This window comes from Pavona decussata, unplaced genomic scaffold (genome assembly GCF_977016875.1).
Source record: "Pavona decussata unplaced genomic scaffold, jaPavDecu1.1 SCAFFOLD_201, whole genome shotgun sequence".
Taxonomy (NCBI): Eukaryota; Metazoa; Cnidaria; class Anthozoa; order Scleractinia; family Agariciidae; genus Pavona; species Pavona decussata.
In genome coordinates, this window is record NW_028145609.1 from 1429748 (window position 1) to 1448203 (window position 18456).

General features: G+C 42.1%; 11 protein-coding genes and 3 pseudogenes across 11 annotated transcripts; 10 read left to right on the forward strand and 4 right to left on the reverse strand.

Annotated features, from left to right (window-relative positions):
* Positions 1-135: 135 nt before the first annotated feature.
* On the forward strand, positions 136-718 carry LOC146461245 (histone H3-like). Its single transcript, XM_085087088.1, has one exon. It carries the CDS (start codon positions 136-138, stop codon positions 544-546), a length of 411 nt encoding a protein of 136 aa, XP_084943214.1. The 3' UTR covers positions 547-718.
* Positions 719-985: 267 nt separating this feature from the next.
* Positions 986-2316, forward strand: LOC146461246 (histone H1.0-B-like). The gene has a single exon (XM_085087087.1). The coding sequence runs from the start codon at positions 1621-1623 to the stop codon at positions 2170-2172; it is 552 nt and encodes a 183-aa protein (XP_084943213.1). The 5' UTR covers positions 986-1620; the 3' UTR covers positions 2173-2316.
* Positions 2317-2354: 38 nt separating this feature from the next.
* LOC146461247 (histone H2B.1 pseudogene) lies at positions 2355-3446 on the reverse strand (annotated as a pseudogene).
* A 41-nt stretch (positions 3447-3487) lies between these two features.
* LOC146461248 (histone H2A) lies at positions 3488-3928 on the forward strand. The gene has a single exon (XM_085087138.1). The coding sequence runs from the start codon at positions 3488-3490 to the stop codon at positions 3863-3865; it is 378 nt and encodes a 125-aa protein (XP_084943264.1). The 3' UTR covers positions 3866-3928.
* A 1140-nt stretch (positions 3929-5068) lies between these two features.
* Positions 5069-6645, forward strand: LOC146461249 (histone H1.0-B-like). The gene has a single exon (XM_085087137.1). The coding sequence runs from the start codon at positions 5950-5952 to the stop codon at positions 6499-6501; it is 552 nt and encodes a 183-aa protein (XP_084943263.1). The 5' UTR covers positions 5069-5949; the 3' UTR covers positions 6502-6645.
* A 614-nt stretch (positions 6646-7259) lies between these two features.
* On the reverse strand, positions 7260-7774 carry LOC146461250 (histone H2B.1 pseudogene; annotated as a pseudogene).
* Positions 7775-7815: 41 nt separating this feature from the next.
* Positions 7816-8256, forward strand: LOC146461251 (histone H2A). Its single transcript, XM_085087115.1, has one exon. The coding sequence runs from the start codon at positions 7816-7818 to the stop codon at positions 8191-8193; it is 378 nt and encodes a 125-aa protein (XP_084943241.1). The 3' UTR covers positions 8194-8256.
* A 1623-nt stretch (positions 8257-9879) lies between these two features.
* LOC146461252 (histone H3-like) lies at positions 9880-11157 on the forward strand. Its single transcript, XM_085087020.1, has one exon. It carries the CDS (start codon positions 10268-10270, stop codon positions 10676-10678), a length of 411 nt encoding a protein of 136 aa, XP_084943146.1. The 5' UTR covers positions 9880-10267; the 3' UTR covers positions 10679-11157.
* A 201-nt stretch (positions 11158-11358) lies between these two features.
* LOC146461253 (histone H1.0-B-like) lies at positions 11359-12448 on the forward strand. Its single transcript, XM_085087019.1, has one exon. The coding sequence runs from the start codon at positions 11753-11755 to the stop codon at positions 12302-12304; it is 552 nt and encodes a 183-aa protein (XP_084943145.1). The 5' UTR covers positions 11359-11752; the 3' UTR covers positions 12305-12448.
* A 38-nt stretch (positions 12449-12486) lies between these two features.
* Positions 12487-13467, reverse strand: LOC146461254 (histone H2B.1 pseudogene; annotated as a pseudogene).
* Positions 13468-13808: 341 nt separating this feature from the next.
* Positions 13809-14249, forward strand: LOC146461255 (histone H2A). The gene has a single exon (XM_085087097.1). The coding sequence runs from the start codon at positions 13809-13811 to the stop codon at positions 14184-14186; it is 378 nt and encodes a 125-aa protein (XP_084943223.1). The 3' UTR covers positions 14187-14249.
* Positions 14250-15534: 1285 nt separating this feature from the next.
* Positions 15535-16028, reverse strand: LOC146461256 (histone H4-like). The gene has a single exon (XM_085087098.1). It carries the CDS (start codon positions 15930-15932, stop codon positions 15621-15623), a length of 312 nt encoding a protein of 103 aa, XP_084943224.1. The 5' UTR covers positions 15933-16028; the 3' UTR covers positions 15535-15620.
* A 184-nt stretch (positions 16029-16212) lies between these two features.
* LOC146461257 (histone H3-like) lies at positions 16213-17143 on the forward strand. Its single transcript, XM_085087095.1, has one exon. It carries the CDS (start codon positions 16254-16256, stop codon positions 16662-16664), a length of 411 nt encoding a protein of 136 aa, XP_084943221.1. The 5' UTR covers positions 16213-16253; the 3' UTR covers positions 16665-17143.
* A 199-nt stretch (positions 17144-17342) lies between these two features.
* On the forward strand, positions 17343-18434 carry LOC146461258 (histone H1.0-B-like). The gene has a single exon (XM_085087094.1). The coding sequence runs from the start codon at positions 17739-17741 to the stop codon at positions 18288-18290; it is 552 nt and encodes a 183-aa protein (XP_084943220.1). The 5' UTR covers positions 17343-17738; the 3' UTR covers positions 18291-18434.
* The last annotated feature ends 22 nt before the right edge of the window (positions 18435-18456 follow it).

The window sequence follows — 18456 nt, forward strand, 5'->3', positions numbered from 1 at the left end:
AGGACCACCAATCATATTTCGATTATCCTATCCAATCACATTACAGGGTTTTTCTAATAAATCGAGCTCATCAAAACGTTTCAAGAAGCACAAATTTTGCGATCGAATTAGTCTTTGTGATCATTGTTAGCAGTCATGGCTCGTACCAAGCAAACAGCTCGAAAGTCAACCGGTGGAAAAGCTCCTCGCAAACAGCTAGCCACCAAAGCCGCTCGCAAAAGCGCCCCGGCTACTGGCGGCGTGAAGAAACCTCACCGTTACAGGCCCGGTACAGTGGCTCTTCGAGAAATCCGACGTTATCAGAAATCAACGGAATTACTGATCCGTAAGCTTCCATTCCAGCGTCTTGTTCGAGAAATCGCACAGGATTTCAAGACTGACTTGCGGTTCCAAAGTTCGGCGGTGTTAGCGCTACAAGAGGCTAGCGAAGCTTACTTGGTCGGCCTGTTCGAGGACACCAACCTGTGTGCCATCCACGCCAAACGTGTCACCATCATGCCTAAAGACATCCAGCTGGCTCGTCGAATTCGCGGAGAGCGTGCTTAAGCGACTTCTTCGTATCAAGAAAACAAAACGGCTCTTTTAAGAGCCACCAATGGTTATAAAAGCAGTGATCAATTCTTTATGATTTGTTTTGTTTGTTCGTTTGTTTTCAAAACTGTAATCCTCGCGCTAGCGTTTGCAGTTAAGGTAAACCTTGTTATAGTAACTCGGTCCAAACTTTGTAAAAAATAAAATCCATCCGTGGTTTAAAGATTAATCAACTTAAAAAGCTCGCCATGTTCGGTTGGAAACATTTTTTTGACGCCTGTTGCAGCGTGCGCGTGCCTTCAAAACGTACGGAGGTGTGTGTTTGTCGTCTTTTTCTTGTTTAGTTGTTGTGTTTGGGCTAACCAGTTATAAAATATTGTTGCGCTAAATTCCAGGAATCTAGTAAACCTACTCCGAATAATTTAGCCACAGTTTATATATAGCATCGTATTTAGCGCGCGCGTTCTAAAGTTCGTTATACAAATTTGACGCAATCAGCACTCATTCATGACGTCAATAAACCAAAACGCGCGCAAGCCAGCAACAAAAATTCGCATTGAACCGTCCTAAATTCATGGGCTATTGAAGCTAATTTCTCTGCCGGTCTAAGTGCAGCTATAACTGGATAGAGAAAGCTGAAGCCTTGACAACGCTTTGCTTTCCTTCGTGCTTTCGCATGTTCTTCGCGGGCTTGATAACAGTTGAAAGAAAGGTCAGGACTTCCTTCCTTAAGTACAAAAGGTACCATAGTTAATTCTTATGTAAAGATGTTTCCAAACGTTTCCTTTCGCATTGCATTGGGCTGCAGTACACGTCTCATAGAGTAGACGCGATTCTAAATGTCTCTGTTATCTACATACACAAAACCATCGAAGAAATAGATGCTAAGTGTAATAAAACTAGAAAAATTAGATGGCGTTGATCCTGGCAAACAAGCACAAACGACGTCCGAACAAAGCGTGAATAGAGTTTGAAAGTTAAATCTTGATCCCTCTGCGGTCCGCTCGATGAAATGAAAACTTTTCACGGCAATGGAACGACGTTTCATGAGAGCGATCGTTGAACTTGAAAGAGCGAAACCTTGAGAAAATGCCTGACAAAGAGAAAATCAACAAAACAGGGGCTAAAAAGCCTGCCGACCACCCGAAATTTGCGGAAATGGTGAAAGCCGCAATTGTCGCCGAGAAGAAGCGAAATGGCTCCTCGTTGCAAGCCATCGAAAAGTACATCAAGGAAAACTTCAAAGTGGGAGAGACAGCACGGCAACACATCAAATTAGCTCTTAAACGAGGCGAGGCAAACGGTCAATTCGTTCACACAAAAGGCGTAGGAGCTACGGGATCCTTCAAGGTCAACAAGAACGAGGACAAGAAAACAGCGAAGAAAGCACTCCCGGCAAAGAAAAAGCCCGCCGCTGAGTCGGTAAAGAAGGTGAAAAAACCAGCGACTAAGAGAGTTCCTGCGAAGGAAAAGTCCACTGCTAAACCTGCGAAGAAAGAGAAGAAATCCAGCACGAAGCAGACCACTACAGCCTCCAAAAACAGTAAAGTCAAGAAGCCCTTAGTTAAGAAGACGAAGGAAACTAAAGCCACCGTTAGAAAACCGGCGTCAAAGAAGGTCAAGAATGCTAGCAAGAAGTAAAACAGCCTCACTTTAACAAAACAAACGGCTCCTTTAGGAGCCACCAAATAAATAAAAGCAATGACCAAGCGAAAATGAACTGAAACATTAGAATTCGCGTTTGTAAATCCCATGTAATTCCCATGTAAATCACAGCAGCTAGTTTAATCACGCCTTAGTAGGGTATCCGAACTAGAAACCGGAAAGTCTCGGAATTTCTTTTTCCGAGTTTTTCTGCGTCATTACTGAATAATACATCATTCTGAGAAGAAAATTTGTTTGTGGGAACTTAGTATCGATTTTATAGAGTCACGCTTTGCTTTTTTTTTTTTCTTGTGTCTCTTCTACGAAAATCTCTTGAAAGTCACATTTTCAGCGCGTGAAAGTTTGTTGTGGACGAGGTTGCATGTACATGGGCGAATGACTCGTTACTCATGTAAATCACAGAAGAGAAATTTTGTTTATAGGAACTTTGTAGCGAAATTCTAAGAGTCACACTTTGCTTTTTGTTTGTTTATTTTTGCGTCCATTCTACGAAAATCTCTTTAAAGTTACATTTTGAGCGCATACCAGAGAAGAAAATTTGTCTGTTGGAACTTTATTTCGAATTTATAATGATCTGGTTGTATTAAACTGAAACTTTTGAAAAGTGTTGTTGTTTGTGTCTTCACCTAGCAGTTTTATTTAATACTAACACGACATTGTGACCAGTGTTGGGTATTGCTTTCATGAGATTTGGTGGCTCCTAAAAGAGCCGTTGTTGTTGTTGTTTTGGCATTTCACAGGTTTCACTTGCTACTGGTATACTTCGTCACGGCCTTAGTGCCCTCACTGACGGCGTGTTTGGCTAGTTCACCGGGCAGAAGCAGCCTGATGGCGGTTTGGATTTCGCGGGAACTGATGGTAGACTTCTTGTTGTAGTGGGCAAGGCGGGAAGATTCCGTAGCGATGCGCTCGAAGATATCGTTGACGAACGAGTTCATAATACCCATGGCTTTGCTGGAGATTCCAGTGTCAGGGTGAACCTGTTTCAAGACCTTGTAGATGTAGATCGCATAGCTTTCCTTTCTCTTTCCTCGCTTCTTCTTCTTGCCCGAGCCATCGACCGCGCCCGACTTAGCCTTGCCTGCTCTCTTCTCGCCCTTTTTTGCGGCAGGTACTTTTGGTGCCATGAGTGCTTAGTTGTGGATAAATCGCTTAGATTTTCAAAATCAGCTTCTATAACTCAAGTCTACGCAAGTTCTATTTATCCCAGCAAATTCAATGGATCAATTAACATGCGGATCGAAATTGCGGCCTTCTCACCTGATTGGTTGTTGCTTAAAAGTGAGGCAAAATGACAGGGCGCGGTAAAGGTAAAGCTCAAGGCACCAAGTCTAAGACACGCTCATCTCGAGCAGGTCTTCAATTTCCTGTTGGTCGCATCCATCGCCTTCTCCGTAAAGGTAATTACGCCGAACGAGTCGGTGCAGGGGCTCCAGTCTACTTAGCAGCAGTGTTGGAATATCTGAGTGCCGAAATTCTCGAGTTGGCCGGGAACGCTGCACGGGACAACAAGAAAAGCAGAATCATTCCTCGACACCTGCAGCTGGCTGTCCGAAATGACGAAGAATTGAACAAACTGCTTGCCGGCGTCACCATCGCCCAGGGTGGTGTCCTTCCCAACATACAGGCAGTACTTTTACCCAAGAAAGCTGAGAAGAAACAACATTAAGCTGAAGTCTTATAATTACCACCGCAAAACAAAACGGCTCTTTTAGGAGCCACCAACTGTCCAGTAAAGTCATGACCAATAATAAGCCAATGATTAATTTTTGAAGTATCAAACGTACGTAGTTCCCAAAATGCATGGTGTATCTTTGAGAAAATTAGAGAAGAAAGAAAACGGCTGAAAAACAAAAACTGTTATAGATACATACTTATACTTATAGGTACTTACTTGAAACTTACTCGCCGTTCTATTCAGTCGTAGATGAACTAAGCGCCATTTGAGGCGATAATAAATCACTTGCCTCCATTGAATATCTGCAAAAGAGAGTAAATTTTAGGCACGTAAGACAAAACAAAAGAAATGAAAGAGCTGTATGTAATCCTATCAGTAGCCCTTTCCTTGTACACCCACTCTGCGACCCCAAAAAAAAAAAAAAAAAAAAAAATAGAATAGAAGTTGCAGTCTAAAAAGCTTCGCAATGCAGTATTTATTAATAGCGCGTCAACGAAAGTTCACTGATCAGATTATCCCCCCCCCCCCTTCATCCGCCATTTAGAGAATTTGCGTGACAACAGGAAATATTTCGGTAGAATGATGAGATTTCCAGTGTTGTGTTAAACTTTTGAACCCGTTTGTTAATTAAACGAAGTGCAACATGCGCAATATGCGATTCTAATTCAATGGGAGTGATTGTTTTTCTTTTCACGGGTGCTTGTGTGTGTGTTGCGCCCTAAAAGCGGACAAGGAACATGTTTAAATAAAGCAGGTTTAACAAAATGAAAATTGGTAACAGAAAGCTGAACCATTGGCATTGACATAGGATTCAAGTAAACTTTAACTTAACGCTTTCATTTGTGCTAAATCTGTAGTTACAGCGGTTACCAATAACACGCAAACAAAGGCATTCAAAAGAGTCGGATAAAGTTGCGTTTTGGTTAACGTCAATTAAACAAAAGCCGTTGAAATTAATTTGAATTCTGACAAGATTGCAAGGTAACCCGGCAAGAAACTAACAATTTTACCTCGCTTAGAGAAAGTAAACTTTATTTAAATTGATTCTCGAGCCAGCTCAAGCGCAAATAAAAGGTATTTTTGAATTAAAAAGTTCAATTTTCACTGCACGTGATAATATACTCACTTGCACGCATCGCTGATTTATTATCAGGTGTAGCGATTTCAAATGTTTCATAAAAAAAAACTAAAATCCATCCGTGGTTTAAAGGTTAATCAACTTAAAAAGCTCGCCATGTTCGGTTGGAAACATTTTTTTGACGCCTGTTGCAGCGTGCGCGTGCCTTCAAAACGTACGGAGGTGTGTGTTTGTCGTCTTTTTCTTGTTTAGTTGTTGTGTTTGGGCTAACCAGTTATAAAATATTGTTGCGCTAAATTCCAGGAATCTAGTAAACCTACTCCAAATAATTTAGCCACAGTTTATATATAGCATCGTATTTAGCGCGCGCGTTCTAAAGTTCGTTATACAAATTTGACGCAATCAGCACTCATTCATGACGTCAATAAACCAAAACGCGCGCAAGCCAGCAACAAAAATTCGCATTGAACCGTCCTAAATTCATGGGCTATTGAAGCTAATTTCTCTGCCGGTCTAAGTGCAGCTATAACTGGATAGAGAAAGCTGAAGCCTTGACAACGCTTTGCTTTCCTTCGTGCTTTCGCATGTTCTTTGCGGGCTTGATAACAGTTGAAAGAAAGGTCAGGACTTCCTTCCTTAAGTACAAAAGGTACCATAGTTAATTCTTATGTAAAGATGTTTCCAAACGTTTCCTTTCGCATTGCATTGGGCTGCAGTACACGTCTCATAGAGTAGACGCGATTCTAAATGTCTCTGTTATCTACATACACAAAACCATCGAAGAAATAGATGCTAAGTGTAATAAAACTAGAAAAATTAGATGGCGTTGATCCTGGCAAACAAGCACAAACGACGTCCGAACAAAGCGTGAATAGAGTTTGAAAGTTAAATCTTGATCCCTCTGCGGTCCGCTCGATGAAATGAAAACTTTTCACGGCAATGGAACGACGTTTCATGAGAGCGATCGTTGAACTTGAAAGAGCGAAACCTTGAGAAAATGCCTGACAAAGAGAAAATCAACAAAACAGGGGCTAAAAAGCCTGCCGACCACCCGAAATTTGCGGAAATGGTGAAAGCCGCAATTGTCGCCGAGAAGAAGCGAAATGGCTCCTCGTTGCAAGCCATCGAAAAGTACATCAAGGAAAACTTCAAAGTGGGAGAGACAGCACGGCAACACATCAAATTAGCTCTTAAACGAGGCGAGGCAAACGGTCAATTCGTTCACACAAAAGGCGTAGGAGCTACGGGATCCTTCAAGGTCAACAAGAACGAGGACAAGAAAACAGCGAAGAAAGCACTCCCGGCAAAGAAAAAGCCCGCCGCTGAGTCGGTAAAGAAGGTGAAAAAACCAGCGACTAAGAGAGTTCCTGCGAAGGAAAAGTCCACTGCTAAACCTGCGAAGAAAGAGAAGAAATCCAGCACGAAGCAGACCACTACAGCCTCCAAAAACAGTAAAGTCAAGAAGCCCTTAGTTAAGAAGACGAAGGAAACTAAAGCCACCGTTAGAAAACCGGCGTCAAAGAAGGTCAAGAATGCTAGCAAGAAGTAAAACAGCCTCACTTTAACAAAACAAACGGCTCCTTTAGGAGCCACCAAATAAATAAAAGCAATGACCAAGCGAAAATGAACTGAAACATTAGAATTCGCGTTTGTAAATCCCATGTAATTCCCATGTAAATCACAGCAGCTAGTTTAATCACGCCTTAGTAGGGTATCCGAACTAGAAACCGGAAAGTCTCGGAATTTCTTTTTCCGAGTTTTTCTGCGTCATTACTGAATAATACATCATTCTGAGAAGAAAATTTGTTTGTGGGAACTTAGTATCGATTTTATAGAGTCACGCTTTGCTTTTTTTTTTTCTTGTGTCTCTTCTACGAAAATCTCTTGAAAGTCACATTTTCAGCGCGTGAAAGTTTGTTGTGGACGAGGTTGCATGTACATGGGCGAATGACTCGTTACTCATGTAAATCACAGAAGAGAAATTTTGTTTATAGGAACTTTGTAGCGAAATTCTAAGAGTCACACTTTGCTTTTTGTTTGTTTATTTTTGCGTCCATTCTACGAAAATCTCTTTAAAGTTACATTTTGAGCGCATACCAGAGAAGAAAATTTGTCTGTTGGAACTTTATTTCGAATTTATAATGATCTGGTTGTATTAAACTGAAACTTTTGAAAAGTGTTGTTGTTTGTGTCTTCACCTAGCAGTTTTATTTAATACTAACACGACATTGTGACCAGTGTTGGGTATTGCTTTCATGAGATATGGTGGCTCCTAAAAGAGCCGTTGTTGTTGTTGTTTTGGCATTTCACAGGTTTCACTTGCTACTGGTATACTTCGTCACGGCCTTAGTGCCCTCACTGACGGCGTGTTTGGCTAGTTCACCGGGCAGAAGCAGCCTGATGGCGGTTTGGATTTCGCGGGAACTGATGGTAGACTTCTTGTTGTAGTGGGCAAGGCGGGAAGATTCCGTAGCGATGCGCTCGAAGATATCGTTGACGAACGAGTTCATAATACCCATGGCTTTGCTGGAGATTCCAGTGTCAGGGTGAACCTGTTTCAAGACCTTGTAGATGTAGATCGCATAGCTTTCCTTTCTCTTTCCTCGCTTCTTCTTCTTGCCCGAGCCATCGACCGCGCCCGACTTAGCCTTGCCTGCTCTCTTCTCGCCCTTTTTTGCGGCAGGTACTTTTGGTGCCATGAGTGCTTAGTTGTGGATAAATCGCTTAGATTTTCAAAATCAGCTTCTATAACTCAAGTCTACGCAAGTTCTATTTATCCCAGCAAATTCAATGGATCAATTAACATGCGGATCGAAATTGCGGCCTTCTCACCTGATTGGTTGTTGCTTAAAAGTGAGGCAAAATGACAGGGCGCGGTAAAGGTAAAGCTCAAGGCACCAAGTCTAAGACACGCTCATCTCGAGCAGGTCTTCAATTTCCTGTTGGTCGCATCCATCGCCTTCTCCGTAAAGGTAATTACGCCGAACGAGTCGGTGCAGGGGCTCCAGTCTACTTAGCAGCAGTGTTGGAATATCTGAGTGCCGAAATTCTCGAGTTGGCCGGGAACGCTGCACGGGACAACAAGAAAAGCAGAATCATTCCTCGACACCTGCAGCTGGCTGTCCGAAATGACGAAGAATTGAACAAACTGCTTGCCGGCGTCACCATCGCCCAGGGTGGTGTCCTTCCCAACATACAGGCAGTACTTTTACCCAAGAAAGCTGAGAAGAAACAACATTAAGCTGAAGTCTTATAATTACCACCGCAAAACAAAACGGCTCTTTTAGGAGCCACCAACTGTCCAGTAAAGTCATGACCAATAATAAGCCAATGATTAATTTTTGAAGTATCAAACGTACGTAGTTCCCAAAATGCATGGTGTATCTTTGAGAAAATTAGAGAAGAAAGAAAACGGCTGAAAAACAAAAACTGTTATAGATACATACTTATACTTATAGGTACTTACTTGAAACTTACTCGCCGTTCTATTCAGTCGTAGATGAACTAAGCGCCATTTGAGGCGATAATAAATCACTTGCCTCCATTGAATATCTGCAAAAGAGAGTAAATTTTAGGCACGTAAGACAAAACAAAAGAAATGAAAGAGCTGTATGTAATCCTATCAGTAGCCCTTTCCTTGTACACCCACTCTGCGACCCCCAAAAAAAAAAAAAAAAAAAAAAAATAGAATAGAAGTTGCAGTCTAAAAAGCTTCGCAATGCAGTATTTATTAATAGCGCGTCAACGAAAGTTCACTGATCAGATTATCCCCCCCCCCCCCCCCTTCATCCGCCATTTAGAGAATTTGCGTGACAACAGGAAATATTTCGGTAGAATGATGAGATTTCCAGTGTTGTGTTAAACTTTTGAACCAGTTTGTTAATTAAACGAAGTGCAACATGCGCAATATGCGATTCTAATTCAATGGGAGTGATTGTTTTTCTTTTCACGGGTGCTTGTGTGTGTGTTGCGCCCTAAAAGCGGACAAGGAACATGTTTAAATAAAGCAGGTTTAACAAAATGAAAATTGGTAACAGAAAGCTGAACCATTGGCATTGACATAGGATTCAAGTAAACTTTAACTTAACGCTTTCATTTGTGCTAAATCTGTAGTTACAGCGGTTACCAATAACACGCAAACAAAGGCATTCAAAAGAGTCGGATAAAGTTGCGTTTTGGTTAACGTCAATCAAACAAAAGCCGTTGAAATTAATTTGAATTCTGACAAGATTGCAAGGTAACCCGGCAAGAAACTAACAATTTTACCTCGCTTAGAGAAAGTAAACTTTATTTAAATTGATTCTCGAGCCAGCTCAAGCGCAAATAAAAGGTATTTTTGAATTAAAAAGTTCAATTTTCACTGCACGTGATAATATACTCACTTGCACGCATCGCTGATTTATTATCAGGTGTAGCGATTTCAAATGTTTCATAAAAAAAAACTGCTTCCTCTAAACAATGCCCATTCTTTTAGATAATCTTGCTTGGAAATCAACTTTTATTTATGAAGGAAACATTTTTAAACTGTGTTTAACTGAACAGCTTCGAAACGTGTTTAAGCCTTGGCGTGAATGCGGCATATGTATAAGTGTGAAATGCAAGTATTGGTCACAACTTTTGCGATAGTTGTTGGCTCCTAAAAGAGCCGTTTTGTTTTTTCGTAGGTAACACGCAAGCAACGCTTAACCCCCGAACCCGTACAGAGTACGTCCCTGGCGTTTGAGAGCGTAAACAACATCCATGGCGGTGACGGTCTTACGCTTGGCGTGCTCGGTGTAAGTCACAGCATCGCGGATTACGTTCTCTAGGAAAACTTTGAGAACTCCACGAGTCTCCTCGTAGATTAGTCCAGAAATACGCTTGACACCTCCACGGCGAGCTATGCGACGGATGGCTGGCTTGGTGATTCCCTAGATGTTATCTCGAAGAATTTTTCGGTGACGCTTAGCCCCACCTTTGCCTAGTCCTTTGCCTCCTTTACCGCGTCCTGACATATTGGTTGATATTCGAATGATTTAGCGAGTGTTCGAGATAGTGAGCTGCTGCCATCAGTGATGTTATTTAATGTCATGCAACCTGACCTCTGAGAAGACACGCATTTTATCTCTTTCTCCGTTAGCGAAAGTAAATTGCGAACTGCGTTTGTGCGCCGCCGCCGTGAATATTTTAACATGGATAATAGGACCACCAATCATATTTCGATTATCCTATCCAATCACATTACAGGGTTTTTCTAATAAATCGAGCTCATCAAAACGTTTCAAGAAACACAAATTTTGCGATCGAATTAGTCTTTGTGATCATTGTTAGCAGTCATGGCTCGTACCAAGCAAACAGCTCGAAAGTCAACCGGTGGAAAAGCTCCTCGCAAACAGCTAGCCACCAAAGCCGCTCGCAAAAGCGCCCCGGCTACTGGCGGCGTGAAGAAACCTCACCGTTACAGGCCCGGTACAGTGGCTCTTCGAGAAATCCGACGTTATCAGAAATCAACGGAATTACTGATCCGTAAGCTTCCATTCCAGCGTCTTGTTCGAGAAATCGCACAGGATTTCAAGACTGACTTGCGGTTCCAAAGTTCGGCGGTGTTAGCGCTACAAGAGGCTAGCGAAGCTTACTTGGTCGGCCTGTTCGAGGACACCAACCTGTGTGCCATCCACGCCAAACGTGTCACCATCATGCCTAAAGACATCCAGCTGGCTCGTCGAATTCGCGGAGAGCGTGCTTAAGCGACTTCTTCGTATCAAGAAAACAAAACGGCTCTTTTAAGAGCCACCAATGGTTATAAAAGCAGTGATCAATTCTTTATGATTTGTTTTGTTTGTTCGTTTGTTTTCAAAACTGTAATCCTCGCGCTAGCGTTTGCAGTTAAGGTAAACCTTGTTATAGTAACTCGGTCCAAACTTTGTAAAAAATAAAATCCATCCGTGGTTTAAAGGTTAATCAACTTAAAAAGCTCGCCATGTTCGGTTGGAAACATTTTTTTGACGCCTGTTGCAGCGTGCGCGTGCCTTCAAAACGTACGGAGGTGTGTGTTTGTCGTCTTTTTCTTGTTTAGTTGTTGTGTTTGGGCTAACCAGTTATAAAATATTGTTGCGCTAAATTCCAGGAATCTAGTAAACCTACTCCAAATAATTTAGCCACAGTTTATATATAGCATCGTATTTAGCGCGCGCGTTCTAAAGTTCGTTATACAAATTTGACGCAATCAGCACTCATTCATGACGTCAATAAACCAAAACGCGCGCAAGCCAGCAACAAAAATTCGCATTGAACCGTCCTAAATTCATGGGCTATTGAAGCTAATTTCTCTGCCGGTCTAAGTGCAGCTATAACTGGATAGAGAAAGCTGAAGCCTTGACAACGCTTTGCTTTCCTTCGTGCTTTCGCATGTTCTTTGCGGGCTTGATAACAGTTGAAAGAAAGGTCAGGACTTCCTTCCTTAAGTACAAAAGGTACCATAGTTAATTCTTATGTAAAGATGTTTCCAAACGTTTCCTTTCGCATTGCATTGGGCTGCAGTACACGTCTCATAGAGTAGACGCGATTCTAAATGTCTCTGTTATCTACATACACAAAACCATCGAAGAAATAGATGCTAAGTGTAATAAAACTAGAAAAATTAGATGGCGTTGATCCTGGCAAACAAGCACAAACGACGTCCGAACAAAGCGTGAATAGAGTTTGAAAGTTAAATCTTGATCCCTCTGCGGTCCGCTCGATGAAATGAAAACTTTTCACGGCAATGGAACGACGTTTCATGAGAGCGATCGTTGAACTTGAAAGAGCGAAACCTTGAGAAAATGCCTGACAAAGAGAAAATCAACAAAACAGGGGCTAAAAAGCCTGCCGACCACCCGAAATTTGCGGAAATGGTGAAAGCCGCAATTGTCGCCGAGAAGAAGCGAAATGGCTCCTCGTTGCAAGCCATCGAAAAGTACATCAAGGAAAACTTCAAAGTGGGAGAGACAGCACGGCAACACATCAAATTAGCTCTTAAACGAGGCGAGGCAAACGGTCAATTCGTTCACACAAAAGGCGTAGGAGCTACGGGATCCTTCAAGGTCAACAAGAACGAGGACAAGAAAACAGCGAAGAAAGCACTCCCGGCAAAGAAAAAGCCCGCCGCTGAGTCGGTAAAGAAGGTGAAAAAACCAGCGACTAAGAGAGTTCCTGCGAAGGAAAAGTCCACTGCTAAACCTGCGAAGAAAGAGAAGAAATCCAGCACGAAGCAGACCACTACAGCCTCCAAAAACAGTAAAGTCAAGAAGCCCTTAGTTAAGAAGACGAAGGAAACTAAAGCCACCGTTAGAAAACCGGCGTCAAAGAAGGTCAAGAATGCTAGCAAGAAGTAAAACAGCCTCACTTTAACAAAACAAACGGCTCCTTTAGGAGCCACCAAATAAATAAAAGCAATGACCAAGCGAAAATGAACTGAAACATTAGAATTCGCGTTTGTAAATCCCATGTAATTCCCATGTAAATCACAGCAGCTAGTTTAATCACGCCTTAGTAGGGTATCCGAACTAGAAACCGGAAAGTCTCGGAATTTCTTTTTCCGAGTTTTTCTGCGTCATTACTGAATAATACATCATTCTGAGAAGAAAATTTGTTTGTGGGAACTTAGTATCGATTTTATAGAGTCACGCTTTGCTTTTTTTTTTTTCTTGTGTCTCTTCTACGAAAATCTCTTGAAAGTCACATTTTCAGCGCGTGAAAGTTTGTTGTGGACGAGGTTGCATGTACATGGGCGAATGACTCGTTACTCATGTAAATCACAGAAGAGAAATTTTGTTTATAGGAACTTTGTAGCGAAATTCTAAGAGTCACACTTTGCTTTTTGTTTGTTTATTTTTGCGTCCATTCTACGAAAATCTCTTTAAAGTTACATTTTGAGCGCATACCAGAGAAGAAAATTTGTCTGTTGGAACTTTATTTCGAATTTATAATGATCTGGTTGTATTAAACTGAAACTTTTGAAAAGTGTTGTTGTTTGTGTCTTCACCTAGCAGTTTTATTTAATACTAACACGACATTGTGACCAGTGTTGGGTATTGCTTTCATGAGATTTGGTGGCTCCTAAAAGAGCCGTTGTTGTTGTTGTTTTGGCATTTCACAGGTTTCACTTGCTACTGGTATACTTCGTCACGGCCTTAGTGCCCTCACTGACGGCGTGTTTGGCTAGTTCACCGGGCAGAAGCAGCCTGATGGCGGTTTGGATTTCGCGGGAACTGATGGTAGACTTCTTGTTGTAGTGGGCAAGGCGGGAAGATTCCGTAGCGATGCGCTCGAAGATATCGTTGACGAACGAGTTCATAATACCCATGGCTTTGCTGGAGATTCCAGTGTCAGGGTGAACCTGTTTCAAGACCTTGTAGATGTAGATCGCATAGCTTTCCTTTCTCTTTCCTCGCTTCTTCTTCTTGCCCGAGCCATCGACCGCGCCCGACTTAGCCTTGCCTGCTCTCTTCTCGCCCTTTTTTGCGGCAGGTACTTTTGGTGCCATGAGTGCTTAGTTGTGGATAAATCGCTTAGATTTTCAAAATCAGCTTCTATAACTCAAGTCTACGCAAGTTCTATTTATCCCAGCAAATTCAATGGATCAATTAACATGCGGATCGAAATTGCGGCCTTCTCACCTGATTGGTTGTTGCTTAAAAGTGAGACGCCGATAAAGTCAACAAAGGCGGGAAGAGTTATTTTGCATATCTTTTGAAAGTGAAAGTGGAGGTTTGATTGGTGCGTTTTGATCCGCCAAATTCCTGGCTAGTGAAATAAATTCGGCGTTGATGGGTGGTGAGTAATGATCACTTCAATCAAGTTTGATCGCCGGCTAAGACAGAAAACTTTTAAGGCAAAATGACAGGGCGCGGTAAAGGTAAAGCTCAAGGCACCAAGTCTAAGACACGCTCATCTCGAGCAGGTCTTCAATTTCCTGTTGGTCGCATCCATCGCCTTCTCCGTAAAGGTAATTACGCCGAACGAGTCGGTGCAGGGGCTCCAGTCTACTTAGCAGCAGTGTTGGAATATCTGAGTGCCGAAATTCTCGAGTTGGCCGGGAACGCTGCACGGGACAACAAGAAAAGCAGAATCATTCCTCGACACCTGCAGCTGGCTGTCCGAAATGACGAAGAATTGAACAAACTGCTTGCCGGCGTCACCATCGCCCAGGGTGGTGTCCTTCCCAACATACAGGCAGTACTTTTACCCAAGAAAGCTGAGAAGAAACAACATTAAGCTGAAGTCTTATAATTACCACCGCAAAACAAAACGGCTCTTTTAGGAGCCACCAACTGTCCAGTAAAGTCATGACCAATAATAAGCCAATGATTAATTTTTGAAGTATCAAACGTACGTAGTTCCCAAAATGCATGGTGTATCTTTGAGAAAATTAGAGAAGAAAGAAAACGGCTGAAAAACAAAAACTGTTATAGATACATACTTATACTTATAGGTACTTACTTGAAACTTACTCGCCGTTCTATTCAGTCGTAGATGAACTAAGCGCCATTTGAGGCGATAATAAATCACTTGCCTCCATTGAATATCTGCAAAAGAGAGTAAATTTTAGGCACGTAAGACAAAACAAAAGAAATGAAAGAGCTGTATGTAATCCTATCAGTAGCCCTTTCCTTGTACACCCACTCTGCGACCCCAAAAAAAAAAAAAAAAAAAAAATAGAATAGAAGTTGCAGTCTAAAAAGCTTCGCAATGCAGTATTTATTAATAGCGCGTCAACGAAAGTTCACTGATCAGATTATCCCCCCCCCCCCTTCATCCGCCATTTAGAGAATTTGCGTGACAACAGGAAATATTTCGGTAGAATGATGAGATTTCCAGTGTTGTGTTAAACTTTTGAACCAGTTTGTTAATTAAACGAAGTGCAACATGCGCAATATGCGATTCTAATTCAATGGGAGTGATTGTTTTTCTTTTCACGGGTGCTTGTGTGTGTGTTGCGCCCTAAAAGCGGACAAGGAACATGTTTAAATAAAGCAGGTTTAACAAAATGAAAATTGGTAACAGAAAGCTGAACCATTGGCATTGACATAGGATTCAAGTAAACTTTAACTTAACGCTTTCATTTGTGCTAAATCTGTAGTTACAGCGGTTACCAATAACACGCAAACAAAGGCATTCAAAAGAGTCGGATAAAGTTGCGTTTTGGTTAACGTCAATCAAACAAAAGCCGTTGAAATTAATTTGAATTCTGACAAGATTGCAAGGTAACCCGGCAAGAAACTAACAATTTTACCTCGCTTAGAGAAAGTAAACTTTATTTAAATTGATTCTCGAGCCAGCTCAAGCGCAAATAAAAGGTATTTTTGAATTAAAAAGTTCAATTTTCACTGCACGTGATAATATACTCACTTGCACGCATCGCTGATTTATTATCAGGTGTAGCGATTTCAAATGTTTCATAAAAAAAAACTGCTTCCTCTAAACAATGCCCATTCTTTTAGATAATCTTGCTTGGAAATCAACTTTTATTTATGAAGGAAACATTTTTAAACTGTGTTTAACTGAACAGCTTCGAAACGTGTTTAAGCCTTGGCGTGAATGCGGCATATGTATAAGTGTGAAATGCAAGTATTGGTCACAACTTTTGCGATAGTTGTTGGCTCCTAAAAGAGCCGTTTTGTTTTTTCGTAGGTAACACGCAAGCAACGCTTAACCCCCGAACCCGTACAGAGTACGTCCCTGGCGTTTGAGAGCGTAAACAACATCCATGGCGGTGACGGTCTTACGCTTGGCGTGCTCGGTGTAAGTCACAGCATCGCGGATTACGTTCTCTAGGAAAACTTTGAGAACTCCACGAGTCTCCTCGTAGATTAGTCCAGAAATACGCTTGACACCTCCACGGCGAGCTATGCGACGGATGGCTGGCTTGGTGATTCCCTGGATGTTATCTCGAAGAATTTTTCGGTGACGCTTAGCCCCACCTTTGCCTAGTCCTTTGCCTCCTTTACCGCGTCCTGACATATTGGTTGATATTCGAATGATTTAGCGAGTGTTCGAGATAGTGAGCTGCTGCCATCAGTGATGTTATTTAATGTCATGCAACCTGACCTCTGAGAAGACACGCATTTCATCTCTTTCTCCGTTAGCGAAAGTAAATTGCGAACTGCGTTTGTGCGCCGCCGCCGTGAATATTTTAACATGGATAATAGGACCACCAATCATATTTCGATTATCCTATCCAATCACATTACAGGGTTTTTCTAATAAATCGAGCTCATCAAAACGTTTCAAGAAACACAAATTTTGCGATCGAATTAGTCTTTGTGATCATTGTTAGCAGTCATGGCTCGTACCAAGCAAACAGCTCGAAAGTCAACCGGTGGAAAAGCTCCTCGCAAACAGCTAGCCACCAAAGCCGCTCGCAAAAGCGCCCCGGCTACTGGCGGCGTGAAGAAACCTCACCGTTACAGGCCCGGTACAGTGGCTCTTCGAGAAATCCGACGTTATCAGAAATCAACGGAATTACTGATCCGTAAGCTTCCATTCCAGCGTCTTGTTCGAGAAATCGCACAGGATTTCAAGACTGACTTGCGGTTCCAAAGTTCGGCGGTGTTAGCGCTACAAGAGGCTAGCGAAGCTTACTTGGTCGGCCTGTTCGAGGACACCAACCTGTGTGCCATCCACGCCAAACGTGTCACCATCATGCCTAAAGACATCCAGCTGGCTCGTCGAATTCGCGGAGAGCGTGCTTAAGCGACTTCTTCGTATCAAGAAAACAAAACGGCTCTTTTAAGAGCCACCAATGGTTATAAAAGCAGTGATCAATTCTTTATGATTTGTTTTGTTTGTTCGTTTGTTTTCAAAACTGTAATCCTCGCGCTAGCGTTTGCAGTTAAGGTAAACCTTGTTATAGTAACTCGGTCCAAACTTTGTAAAAAATAAAATCCATCCGTGGTTTAAAGGTTAATCAACTTAAAAAGCTCGCCATGTTCGGTTGGAAACATTTTTTTGACGCCTGTTGCAGCGTGCGCGTGCCTTCAAAACGTACGGAGGTGTGTGTTTGTCGTCTTTTTCTTGTTTAGTTGTTGTGTTTGGGCTAACCAGTTATAAAATATTGTTGCGCTAAATTCCAGGAATCTAGTAAACCTACTCCAAATAATTTAGCCACAGTTTATATATAGCATCGTATTTAGCGCGCGCGTTCTAAAGTTCGTTATACAAATTTGACGCAATCAGCACTCATTCATGACGTCAATAAACCAAAACGCGCGCAAGCCAGCAACAAAAATTCGCATTGAACCGTCCTAAATTCATGGGCTATTGAAGCTAATTTCTCTGCCGGTCTAAGTGCAGCTATAACTGGATAGAGAAAGCTGAAGCCTTGACAACGCTTTGCTTTCCTTCGTGCTTTCGCATGTTCTTTGCGGGCTTGATAACAGTTGAAAGAAAGGTCAGGACTTCCTTCCTTAAGTACAAAAGGTACCATAGTTAATTCTTATGTAAAGATGTTTCCAAACGTTTCCTTTCGCATTGCATTGGGCTGCAGTACACGTCTCATAGAGTAGACGCGATTCTAAATGTCTCTGTTATCTACATACACAAAACCATCGAAGAAATAGATGCTAAGTGTAATAAAACTAGAAAAATTAGATGGCGTTGATCCTGGCAAACAAGCACAAACGACGTCCGAACAAAGCGTGAATAGAGTTTGAAAGTTAAATCTTGATCCCTCTGCGGTCCGCTCGATGAAATGAAAACTTTTCACGGCAATGGAACGACGTTTCATGAGAGCGATCGTTGAACTTGAAAGAGCGAAACCTTGAGAAAATGCCTGACAAAGAGAAAATCAACAAAACAGGGGCTAAAAAGCCTGCCGACCACCCGAAATTTGCGGAAATGGTGAAAGCCGCAATTGTCGCCGAGAAGAAGCGAAATGGCTCCTCGTTGCAAGCCATCGAAAAGTACATCAAGGAAAACTTCAAAGTGGGAGAGACAGCACGGCAACACATCAAATTAGCTCTTAAACGAGGCGAGGCAAACGGTCAATTCGTTCACACAAAAGGCGTAGGAGCTACGGGATCCTTCAAGGTCAACAAGAACGAGGACAAGAAAACAGCGAAGAAAGCACTCCCGGCAAAGAAAAAGCCCGCCGCTGAGTCGGTAAAGAAGGTGAAAAAACCAGCGACTAAGAGAGTTCCTGCGAAGGAAAAGTCCACTGCTAAACCTGCGAAGAAAGAGAAGAAATCCAGCACGAAGCAGACCACTACAGCCTCCAAAAACAGTAAAGTCAAGAAGCCCTTAGTTAAGAAGACGAAGGAAACTAAAGCCACCGTTAGAAAACCGGCGTCAAAGAAGGTCAAGAATGCTAGCAAGAAGTAAAACAGCCTCACTTTAACAAAACAAACGGCTCCTTTAGGAGCCACCAAATAAATAAAAGCAATGACCAAGCGAAAATGAACTGAAACATTAGAATTCGCGTTTGTAAATCCCATGTAATTCCCATGTAAATCACAGCAGCTAGTTTAATCACGCCTTAGTAGGGTAT